This window comes from Aptenodytes patagonicus, chromosome 2 (assembly GCF_965638725.1).
Source record: "Aptenodytes patagonicus chromosome 2, bAptPat1.pri.cur, whole genome shotgun sequence".
Lineage (NCBI taxonomy): Eukaryota > Metazoa > Chordata > Aves > Sphenisciformes > Spheniscidae > Aptenodytes > Aptenodytes patagonicus.
The window spans coordinates 136,283,856-136,302,801 of record NC_134950.1 but is presented as its reverse complement, the minus strand read 5'-3'; the positions used below and the strand labels follow the sequence as shown (position 1 = coordinate 136,302,801).

Genomic DNA, 18,946 nt, shown 5'->3' with positions numbered 1-18,946 from the left:
AGATTTCAATAACTACAGTATATTTAATGTTTCAAGTACAAAGTTAGAATTCAGTGCTTTGATTATGATTTATGAAAATACCTCACAGTAAATTGCATCAGTTTAGTTTACTATTTGAAAAATGCCTGTATTTCTGGCAACCTTTTCTTTTTTGTGTAAGTTGCACACAAATAGTCCATGAATTGCTTTACAAGTGTGCAAAGGTATGTTTTTAATGTTCCTGTTCTTTAATGTCCCTGCTTTCAGAGAGCTCCACTTTTACCACTGCCTGCACAAAAGGCAGGTCACCTGGTAATTTCCCAAACCTTATTCCTACAAGTAGAGCACAGTTATTCCTTTCAGGTACAAGATGTTGAAATTCTTTACTCTTTGTTTTGGAGAAACTGATTTTCTGATTTTGCAGAGACCAACTGACCTACTGGACAAAGCACCAGACTTCAGCGTACCTCGGTTTTATTCCTGAACCTGGTGTGGTCACAACCTTCAGCAAGTCATTTCCCTTCCCGTGCAATGGGAACAACCATGACCACTCTGCTCTGCAAAGCACTTTGAGACCTACTGGTAAAGATCAGCTATCAGCTAAGGGCTAGAAGCACCCAAGCTCTCTGCCACGTAGCCAGGGTAGCCCCACTCTAAGTTCAAATACCTATAGCACATTTAAAACACAACAAATCATGAATAAAACTGCCGACTTTGGCTTTTCTTGCTTCTGAGGTTTTCAGAGAGTGGGAGCGGCCTCCAAGCTGGGTGAACAAGCTCTGATTAAAGAAGCTTGCATTACAGCCTGAGCAGTTTGAGAACCTGCAGTGCCGTTGTTTGTAGTGGCAGCACTCCGTTATGTGACCTCTTGGGAGCAATATTAATTTCACTGACAGTAGCTCTTGGCACAAGCCAGTGCCAACCTACTATGGACTGGATAGTGGGAGTTCTTAACCACTTCCAGAAGAACAGCTGTAATCTACTTTTGTGTAGAAAAACTATTAAAGTTTAACTATGTTAGTTTCATGAAGCAGTCACGGCCTCACTGCACAGAGTGCTTAAAAAGCACTCAATATGCAAGGAAAGAAAAAAATTGTTCCCTTGGATCACACAAGTAATTCCTTGGCAAAGTAGATCCAGGAACTCCTCACCTGCTCTTGGCAGAGCCTCAGCGCTACTTGGAGCTCTGCTACCGGCACCTTCAAACAGTCTGCAGAATGGGATCACGCTAACCCTGATAACATCTTTTTTGTGCTTGAAAACCTTTGGTCTGGCTGTTGAAGCAGGAACAAATGAAAACTCAAGTGCACTCCATCTCCAAAGGGAGGTTTGTTACCTCTGAGATGGGGAGGGACTTGAAAAACAAGGCAGTTCAAAAGTCTCTGCCGGTGTGTCAGAAACCACTGCACGCCTATGATTCAATCCTGATTACTTAGCACATAGAGTAACATGGGAAGTAGTGTGCAATAAGCATTAGATATGGAATAGGATTAGAACACGAACAGGAGTTTAGCATATACGAACAACCACTAAAAGCAGCTTAGGTAAATTGAGCTTTCACTAGACTGAGAAGTTATAGAATCAGAAAATGTCATAGATGCAAGACACGGATAAGTCTTGTAAATTTTTGGACATGGAAAAACAGCTCAAGTGCCAAGTACCTAACAGACACAAGTTTTACTTAGTACGATAAGATCATAACCAAATAATATAAATGACATATCTTATGCAGATTAAGCTATTAAGAAAGTAAAAGATGTGCTCAGCACCCCCATAAGGTCACAGAAACAGTTCAGGCATCTTTAGATAGGAACCTCCTTCATGAACATAGGTTCAAGAAAAGAACACCACAGTCTTTGAAGTTAGGCAAGACTTCCACCCTAAAGATGCAGATTTCCTTACTGACATTCTTTATCCTTAATTTTAATTACCTGCCTTTCTTCTGATATATATCTTTATTTTCATTCTTTATTCATATAACAATTGTTTGCATACATTTGATATTACTAAAGCACATGGATATGCCACATCTTATCTATGCTGCATTATTCTGAATTTACTCGCTGTAAATTTACTCAGTCTAAACTCAGGTAAGTCTACAAGTCCTTCCTCCTACTGCTGTGGAAGTTTGATCCCTCTGTGTGAGGGCTGGGGGTTTCTTTATCTCTTGAGATTTTCCAGCTGGTACCAGGGAGTTTTCTCATTTTGATCTACAGTTTTGAAGGGTAGGACCTTGCTCCAACAAGAGACACTTGAAAATGGCATGAATAGAACTGGTCCTTATAAGGGTTCTCCACATTCATCATTTATTTTCAAGACAGCATGGGCGAGATCAGACAAGGCCTGCACAGGTGATCCCTGCACCTCTCCTCAGGCCTAGAATACAGATGTTCAACCAAACTCACTTTAAGCAAAAAGCCACAAAATTTGAAAAGCTACTCTTGTAAGATTAACATCCTCTGTGATGATACCCCACTCAAATTCAAAGAAAAAGGAAGTATTAAACTGTGTTGCACTACACCTTTTGCAGAGAAAATATATATGAAAAAACTATTTTAGGCAGCCTAACTAACTAAATAAACAAACAAACAAACAAGTTTTCCTTCAGTTGGTCCCACATCAGTCTCTTGTCCCACGTGAGGTCATTAATCCTGGTAATTTCCCAGCCCTCAGAAAAAAAACCCTCCAGCAAAACTAGACCTGGTATTTAAAGCATAAAGTTCCTATCCCTTTGTTTCATTCCTTATATGCATTAGGAGGCCTTTAAACAAATATAAAGACACAAATGTTTTTTTCCTTTACAAGAAAGGTACCATTCCTTAAACAGAAACCCCCACACACAATTTGAGAGTCAAAGGATTAGAAGATTCTTCTATTTTTACATCTGATTAAATTATCTGAATTAATTAACCTTTAATTGCATTTGCAACTATTATCTAGTTCTGCATCCCAACAGAAGTCCCACCATATGATGTCTATATCCTAGTCAATCTTATTCCCATATTCAAAGGCACATAAAAAAAAAAAGTGCTAGAGTTTAAATTAGCATGAAAAACATGTGTGCAGTGGAAAAAAGAAGTCCATAATATTACAGCAGTGCAGGGATCTGAGGCAAATTGTACAGACATACATATCAGTGTCAGATGTGTCTTGACTGAATTCTCTATGATTTCAACAAGATCTCTGTACATCAGGTGCTGTAAGGAAGATTACTTCTCTGAAGGAACTGTTTGGGGGTTACTTATCTCACCGTGGCATGGGCCAGACATCCACCAGATACGGGGATAGTCCAGAAAATATGTATCAGAAGATCATGCTAAGGGTTTAACTGTAGTTGGCGCAGCCCAGTGAAACTCTATTAAGCAGCCTTCCTCGTCAACTGGTTATAAGCTTTTGTCTTAAAACAGAAGTCTCTTGCCTTGAAAGTTGTGGATGACCTTTCTAAGGCTGTTTCAAAATGTACATGAGGCAGTAATCACAGCCTGCACCTGCAGAATCTGCAATAACAGCCCAGACGAGTATCTCATCCCTCACTGAAGACAGCAGTGGTAGCACTGTAACTATTTTTAAGGAAATAACTCATTAGAACACGTAAGAGAGAAGCAGAAGGACACAATGTGAACATAAGCACGCTTATCAGTTGTGTGAACCAGGGCATATAAAAGAAAAGTAGAATAGCCTCCTCATTACTCACAGCCGAAGTATAGCTGAGCATATCCTGAACAAAGCAACCTCAAAGAGGCCACAGAACGGTCTGCTGATGCCGTAGTACAATCAGAGGAAAGGACTCACGCATCACTGCCTTTCTACAGGGTCACATTTCCACCACCTGAGGACAGTCAGGCCTGGCAGCCAGTGCTAAGAAAAGTACATTTGAGGAGCGTCTGACCATCAGACTAAGCAGCAGCTCACGCATTCCCTGTGCTACTTGGACCTGCATTTTCCTTGCCCTACCAGACACACCACTGTCCAGGGCTCTTCCAGGATCCTCCTTCACATATCCATGTAAAGCAGCAACACAGAACTGAGCCACCTTCTTCTGCTTCACCAGATTCAGTCTTCACCCCGAGATCCTTGAAGGGCTGCTTTGTCCCATGGAAATAAAAGCATCAGAGGTAAAGACTGACCACATTTTTTCAGGTCTAGGGGCAAAGAGAATTAACTTTCTTCCTCTTTAATATTCTGCATCATAGCCAATGCTTGCAACATCGATCACTTCAACATGCTGTTATCCTCCTTCCACTTGCCCACTGTATCCTGGTTACCAGCACACCCAGATTTAAAAGTCAGTAATAAATATAATTTTAAGTCAGCAAATGTTTTCTGACCTACGCAAAGCAGAAGGCAGGAGAGGGCAAGGTGAGCAGGGGAGAGATGGGGAACTGCTGCCTTTAAAAGTTGGTTCAAGCAATATGCCCATGGAAGATGCTAATTTGTTAGAGAATTTAGACCAAAATCAGGGAAGCAAAATGATCTAAAAGATTAATATACTGCAGTATTCCCCACCACAGTGACTGATCTGTCAGAGACTAGCAGAGATACTCTACCCGTGTTTCTATAAACACTAACAAAGAGCAAGATGTCAGTGACCTCCTGACAGTCTGCTGTGACACTCGCTCTGCCCTCATCAACTTACAAAGGAAGCCCGGGCCAGTATTACCAAAGGAGGCAATACCTGTTCAGATTTTCCCAACCCCTTTGCCACGACAATCTCAAAAGCCCCTCCACCTCGATAACTCGTTCTGCAGCAGGGACACCCGAGCCATCAGTTAAAATTCTGGCACTAGGGCAGACTGATGGCAAATCGCCACTTACTGTGAGAGACCTTCATTTTGAGATACACTGTCTTCAAGAACCAGTTGATTCTTGCCCCAATCAACTTGCTCACTGCTCCATCCTTTCCCACACCAGCTTTTAGAGATGACTTCAAACCGGTCCTTGTCTCAGTGGAACCACCACCACAAACCACATTGGCTTCACCAATTTCACCTAGGCCAGCCTAAGGCTATGGGATAACGTATCTATTTGGTCACCTCTCAAGTGCCAAAAATAACTGTAGCAAAATTAAACAGAGTTTCAGCACGTTATTGGTACGTAGAGACACACACAGAGACTTCTTCAAAAAGCTAAGCTTGCAAAAAGATTAACAAAAGTTTCTTCACCTCTAACCTACTTGCTGCTTTTTATCTATGCAATGCCATAATGTCTGTGGTGGGCACTGGAAACACTAGCAGGAGTTAAATGGAGAGGACCTCTAGGACACCATTCCTGGCCAGTAAACCCTTGGAACTGACCTCCCTGCTCCCCCCACCAGGATACGATCAAAAGATCAGATGGGTTCATGAACAACAAAGTAATGGGAATGGGAACGCTCTGGGGTTTGGAAGATTACACGGGAGGTTTGTTTGCATGTTTTTAGCATGCCTCATGCTTGTTGACGTTTTTAACTTCTCCACTTGTGCCAAGAGATAACAATGACTAACTTAGGAGGGAAAAAGTCACGGTATAAAGAAACAAGCACACACATACTGAAACTGGAGCTGGCTCAGGCTGAAAAGAAGATGACTCACAGACCCTCAGTATTTAGCTTTGTTTCTAAAAGTCAGATAACACCAAGAACTGCTAAAGCAAGGGATGAAGATTGAGTCTGTTTTCTTGCTTAACTGAAATAAAAAAAAATAAAAATAAAAAAAATCAAGTTTCCAGTTTAGGAAGTCTCACAAAATTTACCATTAGCTCTTCAGTGACAGGGGACAGTTTTTAACTCAGGTTTATAAAAAGAAATTATTGTCTCTGGATAGCTTCTTTGGAATTATTTTTATTTACAGAATGGTAGAATGTAATGTTTCCTTATCCACTCCCACCATCCTGCCATAAATTTTCCTGTAACGTGTTTTGCTATTAATAAGCAACTGAAGTAGGTCCTTTTCTACAGTCACAATAAATGGATTCTCAAAGAGCATAAGTTTGCATTGTTTTTAATAAGGCCACAACTTTGATTTAATAGCAGTGTTGCTCTGTTAGCTACACTTTGTGTTTAAATGCAGAAGTCCACTACAGGGACATTTTCTGTCCCTGTTTTTAATAAAGAGCTTTACAAAATTAGAGAGCAGTTGTCTGTAATGCGACATTCTTCAAAAATCTTTGATAAGTGATTTGCCTGTTAGATAGTTTTGTTCCTAGCAGCAGTTTTGCCGTAAAGTTGCCTAAGCAGAAAAATTTAAAAAAAATAAAAAAAATAAAAAAAATAAAACCCACTCTCTTCCCCTCCCTGCTCTTTCTTCTTTGATGCATTGGACAGGTAGCTACTTCTTAACAAGCATATTCTCTACTCCATCACTGCAGTTTTTAAATAAAATATTGACAGTAGCAGAGCCAAGAGATACTCTTGCAGAGCCCTGCCCAGAGATTATTTGACAAAGTTGTTGGTGACTAGTCTGTGTAGAGCCTTCCAAACAGTTGTCCACCCACTGAACAGGAGCTTTACCAGCCATGAATATTCTTCTATTTCTTACAAGAACAGGAAAACCTTTGACACAGTATGTTGTAACAAGGTCAAGACTGAGATGATATTAGCTGGTTTCCTTGTATGTTCAGAGACCACCTACACAGCAGTACTCTACAGTTGTACCTCCAACTTCAACAGACATAGTACAGACTCACCCTAGCACACAGAACTCCTCTAAATAAGCTAAAGCAGTCTTTCCTGGAGAGACAAAATACTGTAAATGATCAAGCAATAACAAAGTGATGAAGGACAAGAACAGGATTAAACAGGCTGTTTCCATTAAGACAAGGAAAATACAAAGATGCCCCAATGGTATATCCTAGGCTGAATGCTGTTTAATAAAACATATTTGTGATGTCAGTATCAAGATAAGCAAATTTTGCTTTTACGATTTTGGTTAGTCACAATCAGAAGTCTATAAACAACTTCAGATCAACCTAGTCAAGGTAGGTGAGTGGACAATTCCATGTTAAATTATGTTTATCCACATCAAATGCAAAGTAACACCCATTGGAAAGAAAAAATGCTGACGACTTACATGGTTTTAAGTTAACTACATCAACTTAAAGAAAGCAACCTGAATGACTGTGAAGACATTTCAGTGAAGAACTAATCTGTGCCACTCTAAAAAGATAGCAAATTGCTAGGATGAAAAGCCTACATGATGGAGAGAGGGAGGAAATTGCATGATTTATATAAATCAGCAGTGCAGTCTCATCTAGAGTATTACATTCAGCACAAGCCATTTGTGTGTTCAAAGGGACATTGCAAAACCAGATAGAGTTCAAAACAAGGTAACAAAAATGATTACAGCATGGAAAGAGAGGCTCTAGAGAGACTGGGATGGCTTGCTTTAAAAAACAGCTGTATAAAAGAATACATAAAAACTAACCGTACAGAAGTTAAGTTCCCTGCCTCATAAGAGCAACAGAAGGGTCACCGAAATTAAAGGTGGGATATTCAAAACTGATCAAACAGAAATGCTCTCCTTAACCACAGAATAAACCAAAACATATTTTTCCTTCCCTTGTAAAGTCATTGTCACCAAACCCCCCCCCCACAAGCTCTGTAAATGTGAGTTCCAAGATGAGTCTGAAGCCAAAATACTAACCAGATTCATTAAAAGGCTGCACTTGTATATGGGTAACATGAAAAGCTATAACTACAGTCGTTGATGGTAACAAGCATCAGAGGATAAGGTATCTCTGGCTATTTGAAACCCAAAAAAAAACCAATGTGGAAGGCAGACTATACAACATTTGCCCACACACCCTCTTGAAAGCACAAGAAACTATATCTGGGGCTGAAACAGTTACCTGTTAGATCAACCTTAAAACTTAGGGATATAGGACTAGATGAACCATCGTCTTGACCCACTACAACGTTTTGTATCTACACCAGCTTCCTCTGAAATAATTGTTTTGTTTTTTTAATGAAACCTCTACCAGTATAATGTAAATATTTATTGCCACATTGAATTGCAAATTATCAACTCAAAAATGGGACTTTTTAAGCAGGACTTCAGATAAATTCTCAGTTTATGTATACACTGTATGAACTGAGGACAGACATCTCAATGGAAAAAAACAAGAGACATCACTCCTGCTATTCAGCTTGGAGACTCACCAGTTTTAATGCATGTCCTGGCAACCTAAGAGACCTATTGATTTGCAGCCATTCATTCAAGTGCAGTGAAAGCCATAATTAGATAAATAGCTTTGGTAAAACCAATCTGAAACTCATTTGTTTGGGGACTGTCTGTTTAATGAGATAAAACAAGAAATTAAATATCTGCTGAATGTTCCTCTTTGTATCCTTCAACACAATAATAAAAATATAAATAAAGAGGTATTCATTTAACTACCATTATTATTTTTGCATTTTATGTATTTTATTCCAGCAATTGCTGTCAAAGACAGTTACAAAGACAATATTTATGAATAACTATGCTCTAACAGGCTGACCAGTTTTATCAATCTCTTTCATACATGTGGATACTGAGGAATAAAGAGAACAGGTCTTTTAATCGTTGGTAAACACTCTTTGAGCTGACAGAGTATAGCTTTTCGATGGCATGTATGGTGTAAGTTTTTAAAGTATCCAAGTTCCATTTGTGGACATGATTATGCCATTCTTCGTGAACAGAAGTTAAATTCTGGTTAAGCTTTGAAAAATGTTTGTAACAATTGATGTAGCAGGATTATTATATTTTGTATCTTAACTAATTTTTTCCACCAAAGTGCTGAGGAAGACTATTTTAAAGAATTCCTATGCATAATTCAGTGCTAGCATGGACAGATGTTACAGTTTATCCTTCTTAAGCCAAAACACACTTAAGCTTGGGATACGCTGCGTCCTCACCTTTCTTCTTTGGCAGCTAACTACTAGATTCTGCTTTTGTTCCTTTAGGACTTGCATGTCCCATGAGTTTAGCCTTTCTTAACAAACACCACAAATCTCGGTTCATCCTGCAACACAGATTCAGCAGCAGACTCGCAGCCCACACCCCCAGATTTGCTTTTGCTGCCAAGAGGCTTCAGGCGCTGCAGAAACGACAAACCGCAACAAAGCGCTGGATTGTACACAAGCTGGGACCCAGACCAGATCTAAGGGATTCTTTTAGCTCATTCCTTCAGCCATCCAGTAAACAACAGCTTTGCGACTTTCAGAGCTAACCATGCGTGTGCGTTGTTTTTTCTCCCCTTCTTTCCATATTTTAAAAATCAATCTATGCATCACTGAAGTGCATTCACCTATGGGGTGAAATGGAGCATCTGCTTAACAGTGTGCAGTAGCAGTCTATGACAGCAAATGATTACCACATCCGTCTGAAATTACAAAGTGTTTTAGGATCACTGAGTCTAACTCTCTCCGCCAGAACTTGGCCAGAAAACCACAATTAAATGCTTATCATCTTAAAAAAAACAAATAAACAAAACCCAAACACCTGCTCTCCCTCCCTCTCCCTACCCCAAGCAACATCATAAATTCTTGATGCTCACAAGCGGTCTGGACCTCAATTTTCTGTTGGTTTTGGGGTTTTTTTGGGGGGGGCAAAGGGGGGGTCTTAATCCAAAATGCAGTACTTCCTCTGGTTTGCTGCTCCTCAGCACTGACCTGCAGACTGCATACCGTCTACTGTATCACGAAGGGCATGGTTTGACATACATTGCTTTGGCCAGTGGTATCACTGCAAGCAGCCACAGCCCCTTGCTTGGCGCTGCTTGTTCCACAGTCCCAGTGATGATGCCGACATGCGACCTGCAGAGATGCTCAGAAGGGCCAGCCACAGGAGAAGCTACCAGCAGATCACAATAAAGCTCAGACATACAAAACCCACTCCATAATTAACCAGCAAGACTGCTGGAGAGCCTCTGAACTATTTCTTTCCCTACTGCTCTAAGTCATATAGCCCATGTGTGTCTCCGCCATATAAATACTTAGGTATGAGGTTCAGGAAGCAAGGAAAGAAAGGCACCCCCCCAAATCAAGTCAAAAAAGAAAGCTGCATTCTTCACAATCAATCTTTTAAAAAAGGCAAAGTAAAAATCATCCATCATTTTAAGCTTTAATGGGTTAATTCAGTTCTAAAACTGAAGGCAAAAAATGATTACTGATGCTATGAATACAGCTCTACTGGTATTTATATAGACTGAAGGGGTTTTTTTTCCCCCTCAATCAGCAGAATATTTTCTTTTTGCACTATAAAAAGTATATTGACTTTTAATCGGTTAGACTGCTGTGTCCTCTCCAGGAAAATAGCTTGTGAAAAAGGAATTCAGCAGAATAAACTGCACACTATAGTATTTAAATATTAATAATTGACCCTAGCTTAATACAACAGCCATAAGTAGATCATTTTACAAGGTCAGACTAACCCAAGTCAAACCATAAGTTAACTGAGATAAAAGACACCATGACAATTATGAATAGCTACTGCCTTTTACACCTGGAACTTGAAAATACTCAGATCCTGCTTCCATGTCTTTTAACTTTACAGCCCCAATGACTTAATTTTTATCCTTAAACTTTTGCCAAAAGCACAGATATCATTAAAAATGTTTAAATCAAATCGTGTCATATGGATGAAGTTTATACAGCAGATACTAAAAAGCAACCTAAAATACTGCACTGAAATGGATCTATGCATATGGATCCTACGGGATCTGCAAGGCAGCCTGATTTGGGGAAAAAGAGGTTTTGGTGTACACAAAGAGCAGAGCAATGTATGGATGGCCCAGCTAAGCCAGCCCTGAGGGACTACAGAAGAACGGAGCACTCTCGCTCTGTCCAGAGTTCAAAGGTGTCCCGTTTTATTTTCAGTCTTACAGCACCATACTGAGCCCCAACCAACGCTAAGGCTCTTTTTCTAAGCATTAATATGAAACCCTAATAGAAGACAGCTCACATCCCAAGGAGATGAGTTTGTGACCAGACCTACAGCACCTGGGTGCCCGGTGATCAGGCACAGGAACGCGGTGAGACCCATCTGGGGTCTTGAGTAGTTCAGCAGAGCCAGACCAAAAGTCAGTGTACTGAATCCCATCACTTCATACGCTGGCTGTTCCACCCAGCACCTGCCTGGAGCGAGGTCAGAAACCACGGGTGGACAGGAGCACTTCAGCTATAACTGAATAAGCAAGTTATATAGTATAAATATGAAGTTGCATAGTAAAAGTTACATAGTATAAGTAAAAAGAACAAGCAACTTCCTTTCCCATGTGTGAAATATTACTTTAATTGTTATACATTAAGGATAAAACATCTGTTTTATTACAATAAATTTCCATGAATTAGGTTGAAAAGATGGCATATTCTGCTTTCCTTTTTTTCCCTTGCTTTTAAAAAGCTATTGCCTCCTATTTTCAGCGTTTTCATCAGCATAAAAATGCACAGCTTGTTTTGCAATTTCCTCATGGCACAAACGGAACTCAAACCACTGAGGCCATAACAACAGCTGAATGCAAACCTTAACGGAGTTTGTCATAATTGTACAGTGCGGTGCTTGTTTATTCATCCTGGCAGCTGGGAAATCTAGCATGAATTAACTAATAATGCAGGTTTGCAACCAAGCAAATTAAAGTACACAATTCCATGAAGTGAATTTTGTTTATTTCCCTTTAAATATATAACTAAGGGGACAATCAGCTCACATTTAAATCAAGCCTTTCATCAAGATGTAACACTAGCAGAAATTCTGCAAATACTCAAATACATCCCTTTTAATTCCAATGGAGTTGATCTTATTTCCTACGTAGATTTCCTTGATAGGTTTCCAAGCCACACACGGCAGCACCACATCTGAGGATCTGCAGGCTACGTCCCTTAGAAGCAGCAGCAAAACCAAAAGTGAAAGTAGTGAGAGCCTTGTTCAACCAGAATTACAAAAACATGCAGGGCTGATCGATATTTTCTTTCAGAGTCCCTAACTGAAGGTGTTATTACTAACACAAGAAAAGCAGCACTTAAAGCCTGAGCATGGGCAAAATTAACTCAAGGTATTTTCAGCTTGAGCTTCATCTGCAGTGTGGGCAAGGGGTTAAAGACAAGACCATGTTTCATAGCAGCCGACCGTGGGTCAAAGAGGGACTTACCAGGATACGCTCTGGCCAAGATAGAGAAAGGAAACTCAGAACCTGTCCCATAGTTTAGAGCAAGCTGCTGCATTTTTTTCTGTGTCAAAGGGTCAATGTCAATTTTATGCACCTTCCATGAGCATGAGCCACACGATGGCACCTCCTCCCCATGCACTGGCAGCGGCACCTGCTAGTGCTGCACCTGGACCTTCCCAGAGATGCTGAGATGTCAGTCCAGGCATTGCCAGCCTCACACCCAGTGGCAGTGTAAGACCACAAGCAGCGGGCATCATCCTGGCAACCAGACTAATCCCCAGCCTCAGGGAGAAAAATAACTTTGCATTCTGCAAGCCTTATTAGGTTACTTCCTAGGGCAGAAGCGTGGGTTTGCCTTCCATTTCATTCAACTGTAGTTAATCAAACCCAGGCATAATTTCTCAGATGTCATAACACATGGGCTAATTAAGAAGTATTCTCAATTTAGTAATTCACTGAACACTGACTATGAAACAAATTATTATGCAAATAAACACAAGAGACACTGAAATTCCCCATCAACTACCGTGGTCACTGTTGCTAAGCTGTTTTACTCATTACTCAACATTTCATGTGTCACCAGTCACAGACCTGACAAGTTAAAGGATACTGTGAAAGACAATTATCTTAATCAAATACGTTTAGCAGGAACACATAATAAGCCTGATTACAATAGGAAAAATTCAAGACTACTTACCACGACTATTTTTAGTCACATAATAACTGCCAAAGTGATGGCGGTATTAAGTTACTGAGTAGAACCTCTATGGCAGGCTTTAAAGCAAAATGTCACCAATATCAGCCTACTTCGATACTAATTCTGACAGTAAAACTTTCGATTCACTGAGCCAATCCAGTATTTTTGTGCGCTGATTTCAGCCAGTACAGCATCTACACACCGCAACACCTCATCTTTTTAATGCGGGACAAACTCCAAAATTAAAGCCTCTATAGTATATATAAACATAGGTACCAGAGCAATTGTTCCCCCGATTTTTCTTCTCCTCTTCTCATTAACAACGAGCATAAAGGTGCTAATGAAATGTGTTGATGGCACAAAATTGGAGGCATTGTCAAAACAAATGTAAACAGAACGGCGTACAGGAATATTAGGAAAAGAGTGTAATTCAGCAGCATGAAAGACAAGGTCACTCAGGCACTACTAAGATAGGGGCTGCCAACAAGAATATGGACTGCTATAAATGTCAGTCGCTGGTGGGAAGGTTACCTGAGTACAAGGTAGATCTATACGCTTGGCTCAGTGAAAATGTAACCATCAACCACCAACATAATGTAGCCATGGAAAGAAGTACTGGAAATTCTGAGTATTTCCAGCAGGAAATTTCTAATGTCCTGGCAAAACCTCGTCTACAACACCATGGTTTTCCCAATTACAGGATGAATTGATTACAGGAAAGTAACTTGAATGACATAAGCAACTGAAAGCTTCTTACAAGAGATGAATAAAAGTTTAGCAAAATGTAGGTTGAGAGGTTCGAATACTTCATTTAATTAAAACAGATTGCATATAATTTGATTTTTTTCCACTGCCAAAGAAGAGTTGTCTCCAACAGCATGACAACTGCCAGTGCCAGAATATATGATAGATATCTCTAATATGCTCCAATCCTCCAGCTATTTTCAGCTCGGGAACCTTCTGTGCCTGATGAGGATTATGTATGTTCAATACATTTCTCTTCCATGAACTTCTTGAGTCGCACCCTGAACTCATGTAAACTTTTAGCATCCACACCCTAACTCCTGTGGTTTATTTTCAACCTGTAACCCTACAGTCAGTTTACATCCTGACATACACATACAGCAAAGTTGTCACTCAAAACAGAGCTAAGGTGAAGACAGTCTGAGAACATCTGCTTGGCCAAAGACCTCTAGGAACCTCACAAAAGTCATTACAGGGTCTCAGAAAAGAAAACTGTCATGGTATCTCTTCAACTTCCAGCAAGCCAAAAGGCATATCCCGTGGTGAAGGTTTGTACAGGCTAGCAAGATCTTTAACAATATCAGACTAATAGCGTTTGACACCATGACATGCAAAAGGTTTTCCAGCTCCACTACTGTGACAAAGAGCAACATCCACGCTCACTTATAACAACAGTATTTTGCTTGTGTGTAAATGTGAACCTAGAAAGCAGAAGAGGTCATTAAAAACGTGTGTGTATCTGTGTGTGTGTGCACAAGACAATTCCTCCTCCAACTTCTGAGAGCTTCCCTGCTCTCCCAGGGGGCACTGAGGAGCGGCATTAGCTCCATTAAGAGTCCAACTGAGTGTTGTGAAAAGGATTTTTGGCATGATGGAGAGACTGCTGCACTGATGTGCCTGAAGGACCTCACTGCTGGTGCTCCTGGTGTTTCCGGGGGTAGGGACCTGTACTTCATCACTAATTACAAGAAACAGGGGAGGAGAGGAAGACATCTTTGGCAAGCACCAGGAGGAACAGCAAAGACAGTTCATAACCAAAATACTCATGCTTACTACATGTACGCTTAACACATACCTCAAGGAGGCAAACTAGGAAACAGAAGGGTCCCACTTTCCAAAGATTTTGAGAAAGCACATGGCAGAGGGGAACGGTTCCACAGGCCACAGCGACTCACCACAACAGATCCCCGCTCTGCCTCTGCACAAGCTCTGACACACACAGACACACACACAACTACCACAGCAAAAGATCGGATCATTTTCTGCTGTTTTACCCAGCAGAAACAGAGAAGCACCAACCAAAGGATGAGGAGTAAAACCCACACCTCGCAGCTCACTGTGCAACTGCAGCCTAACCCCCAGTGCCGTCTCAGACATCTGTGCTGCACCTACCCTAAGACCGAATTCAAGAAAAACCACCGTTAGGGGCAAGGCCAACATCTAGTTCAAAGTTCAGGAGCTTTAAAAAAAGCATTGGGCTTCCCTAGCAAAGGAAGTGGAGGTTAGCTTTACCTGTTATCAAACAGTCTAGTGCCAAGGGCCAAGGCCTGAGAAGCCCAAACAGATTTAAAAAAATTATTCCACCCCATACTGGTTTGCAAAATTTATTCCATTTTTTGTATACTACCCTCTACTACACAATGCTTTCCTCTCCACCGCACCACAGGAAGTATTTGAACAGCATGCAGTGAAGTACATCCTTAAAACAATTATAGCACCCTTAACACTTCCATTATATTTTATTATCCATAGTCCCCAAGCATGCACGCATGCAGATTATCCCTGCTTTATAGATGAGGAAGCAAACTGCACTGCAGGCGGTCCCTCAGCAAGTCAGCAGCAGAGGCAGACCCCCTGCTCAGGGGTCATAATATTTTTCTAGGAAATTAAACAAGCCAGAATTTCAGCTGGTCAGCATTTACTTGAAAACAGCTCACCTAAGTGAGCAGCATTCCTGATGAAACCAGCTGGACAAATAAGACTCTCAGCTTGGCTTTTGAACAAACAAAAAAGCACAAAGAAAAAGTCACTGGAGAGGAAGATCAGACTAAATTTTTTTTGAAAGGGATAGAGGGAATGGAGATTTCATAAGCAAACAAAACCCTCCAAAAATTAACTTTGGATTAACTTGAAATATTTTGTTGAGGTGAAAAAAGAGGAATCTTTGTTTCATATTTGTGTTACTCAACCTTCCTCCAACCTTATTTTAAGGCTTTTTTAATTTAAGAGTCATGTTTAAAAGAGAAAGAATAAAAAAATGCCTCATTTTATTATTCTAACATAACCCTTCCCTCTCCCAAATACTGTCATTTTCAGGGTTGAAGTTATTCTCCACATTAAATAGAAATATGTGAAAAGTGTCGTGCCCCTAAAATTCCATTTCGGGGGGGAAGAGGCACATGCACGGAGCGGACAGGAATCAACACGGGGCACTACTAACAGAGCCAGACTGGTCCCTGGAGAATCGCACGTGTGGGAGAGACTCTCCATGCATCCCAAGTGTCCACTTTGTTTCCAAAGGGAACAAGTGACATTAACACCACTACTGGACTCCTACCACGACCTGCACCTCAGAACACCCCACTAGGCACCTGCGCTGCTGAATAATTCCAGCTGCAGGAGAATCCCTGCAAACCCAGAGACAGCAGAGCACAGCAGTCCCGTTCTCCACACAGGACCAAGCCACCGGCCAGAAGGTCCTGCTGGAGGCATACAGCATCTCCACACTGCATTGCCCACTGATCCAAGATCTGCTGGGCTGACTCCAGACTGACTTACAAACTCACCATCCTCCCTTCAGCCTTCTTCCTACCAGGATGGACAGTTCAAGAAAAGCTTTGCAAGATGACCCACAGGGTACTGGAAGGCGAAGCCACAGATGACACCACCACTACATCTGTCACGCTGTGTTCGCTGGTCTGTAACGCAGCACATCAACAAAGACAGGCACAGCCTCAGCTGCGACTCCGTGAAGCAAGATGGGACCAAGGCTTCAGCAAGCACAAGTGAGGAGCGGCACAACCCAGGAACTACCCAGGCTTCTCACCTGGGTGTTAACTCACCCACTCCAAATATTTACAGTGTAACTGTTGTACCACTCACTTGACAAATGCTTTCAGTAGCAGTGAGGAATAACCATGAGGATGAACCTGAGCCTGCTCTGCATGGTGTCTCCCTGAAGCATCATGAATTTGTTGTGCTAGAACAGTATTTCAGACCTGCCTACAAACCAACACCATTACCAGCAGCGGTTCTGCACTGCTTCTTACCTCCTCGCTGCACACTTACTCCACTTCTTTGGTAGTATGCTTTTAAAGTGGAACAAATTAAACTCAATTCAGAAAAGGTCTCATCTTCACTGGAAGATAGATACCTGTCATAAACATCCCATTAGGGCAGAGCAAGACTTGGCTATTTACAGTTATATGAATCCCCTTAGGTCTGTGTTCATATGGACACTTGTCAAGTGGATTACAATTTCACCTGAACAATAAAAATCATTAGGCATCTCCACACAGACTAGTCTTTATTCAGTGGGTTAAGTTCACTTAAGGAAAGAAACTTATTCTAGAACAGGACTCTGAGCCAAAACATTACTCAGAAATAGCTATTCTGCTGTAAATTTATATACTACCTTAATCCTATTTATCTTCATTGCATGCATATCTTCTTATAACAAAGCATTCACCCAGGAAGTTTGGTTTTAAATTCACACCCTACTATATTTCACAACAACTTCCCCATGCAGAGAAAGCATTTATTTACGTGAGTAAAGTACTGCAAAGTCGATGAGGGTACAAATGCACATGATGCTGATTTCTCCCCACTAACTCCCTACACAGGTATTTATCAGTACACCAAAACCACACAGCAGCTCACTTGATTACCCATGTAGACAAACCCAACCCCACGTAGGTAAACCCAACCCCTTCATTTCAACTACTCAGATGGTGGGTTTCAGTCCAGTTTTGGCCTGAAAGTAAGTTTTGCTGTGACCTCATGGCAATCCCACCCCCATGACATGGCTCCAGTCACAACCGGGAGGCTTCAAAGACATGAGCAGCCACTCACCACTGCAGCTCCCAGCTGCAGCGGTGTCACACCATGCTTCACCAGGGTGCTGCTTCCTACCAAACCACCCCCGTATCATCAGCCTTTCTAAAAATGAGTGAACTTGAGTGAAATTTGGCTAGGGATTTCCACAACGCCCACCTGACCCCACGGCCTCAGTCTCTGGAAGCACGCGAGACCGGGGGCAGCGCACACCCAGAAAGGCCTTCTAGCTTCAAGATCGGGGGCACACGTTGGAGTTCACTGCTTTAACACGCGTTTGCACAAGTATCCGAGCACACCTGTGCAGCATCTCCCGACAGACGACAGCATGCATTGGCCCACACAAGTTCTGCCGCACGGAGGGGAAAAGGAGGGAAGAGCAGAGCCACAGGAGGAACCCAGAGATGGGGACAGGGGCGCGCACTCACCCTGACTGGTATTTCATCTTTTACTAGAGCTGGCAGAGGCGGGCCGAGCCCGAGGCCGGCCTGCGGGCACCCCCGCCCGGGGGCCGCCGAGGTGCCGCCCCGCTGCGGAGCCGCCCGATCGCCCTCCCACCCTGCCGCCCGCCCGGCGGGCCCCCGCGGAAGGCCAGCGCCAGGAGCCCCCGGCCCGCCCCCCGCCGCGGCCCGGCCGGGGGCGCTGCGGACGCCGCCCCGCCTGCCCCGGGCACCGCCGCCCGGCGGGCAGGGCGGGAGGCGGCCCCGGCGGGCAGGCGGCGGGGGCGCTGCCCCGGGCCGCCCTCTGGCTCACTCACCCGGCCGGCGGCGGCGGCGCTCTTCCTCCGCAGCGTCAGCCCGCTCCGCAGCAGCGCCGGCAGCTCCCGCAGCTTCTGCCGCAGCTGCACCGGCGGCGGCGGCTCGTGGGCTCCGCCGCCGGGGCTCCAGCTGCGGGCCAGCTCCGCGCCCTCACACGGCGACGGCATCTTCACGGAGCCCACGGCCATGCCGCATCCCTGCCGGGCTGCGGCGCGCAGACACGGTCGCCCGCCCGCTCTGCCCGCCCGCCTTCCCCTCGCGTCGCCCCAGCCCCGCTCCCACCCACAGGCAGGCACACAGGCAGGAGGCACGCAGGCAGGCACTCGCACGCACCGCGCACCACTCGCACACCTTCCCCGGCTGCGCCGAGCGCGGCCCCCGCACGCCGCGGCCCCGCCGGGCGGGCAGGAAGGGCCCCGCCGCCGCCGCGGGCAGCCCCGGGCGGCGCAGGAAGCCCTGACGGCCCTCCACCTCTCCCGCCCCGCGCCGCGGCCCCGGCCCCGGCAGTGATAAAGTGCAGGTAATGAGGAGGGTGGAGGAGGCGCGGGCGGGAAGAGGCAGAAAGTCCTGTTAACTCCTTTGCGCTCGGGGACCG

General features: G+C 43.3%; 1 protein-coding gene across 1 annotated transcript in view; it reads right to left on the bottom strand.

Moving 5' to 3' along the window:
• RAPGEF5 (Rap guanine nucleotide exchange factor 5) overlaps positions 1-18,566 on the bottom strand; it is a 163,927-nt gene extending 145,361 nt beyond the window's left edge. The window contains exon 1 of the mRNA XM_076331350.1: positions 18,351-18,566. Coding sequence (XP_076187465.1) covers positions 18,351-18,539 — 189 coding nt within the window. The 5' untranslated portion in view covers positions 18,540-18,566. The remainder of the gene's footprint in view (positions 1-18,350) is intronic.
• Positions 18,567-18,946: the final 380 nt, after the last annotated feature.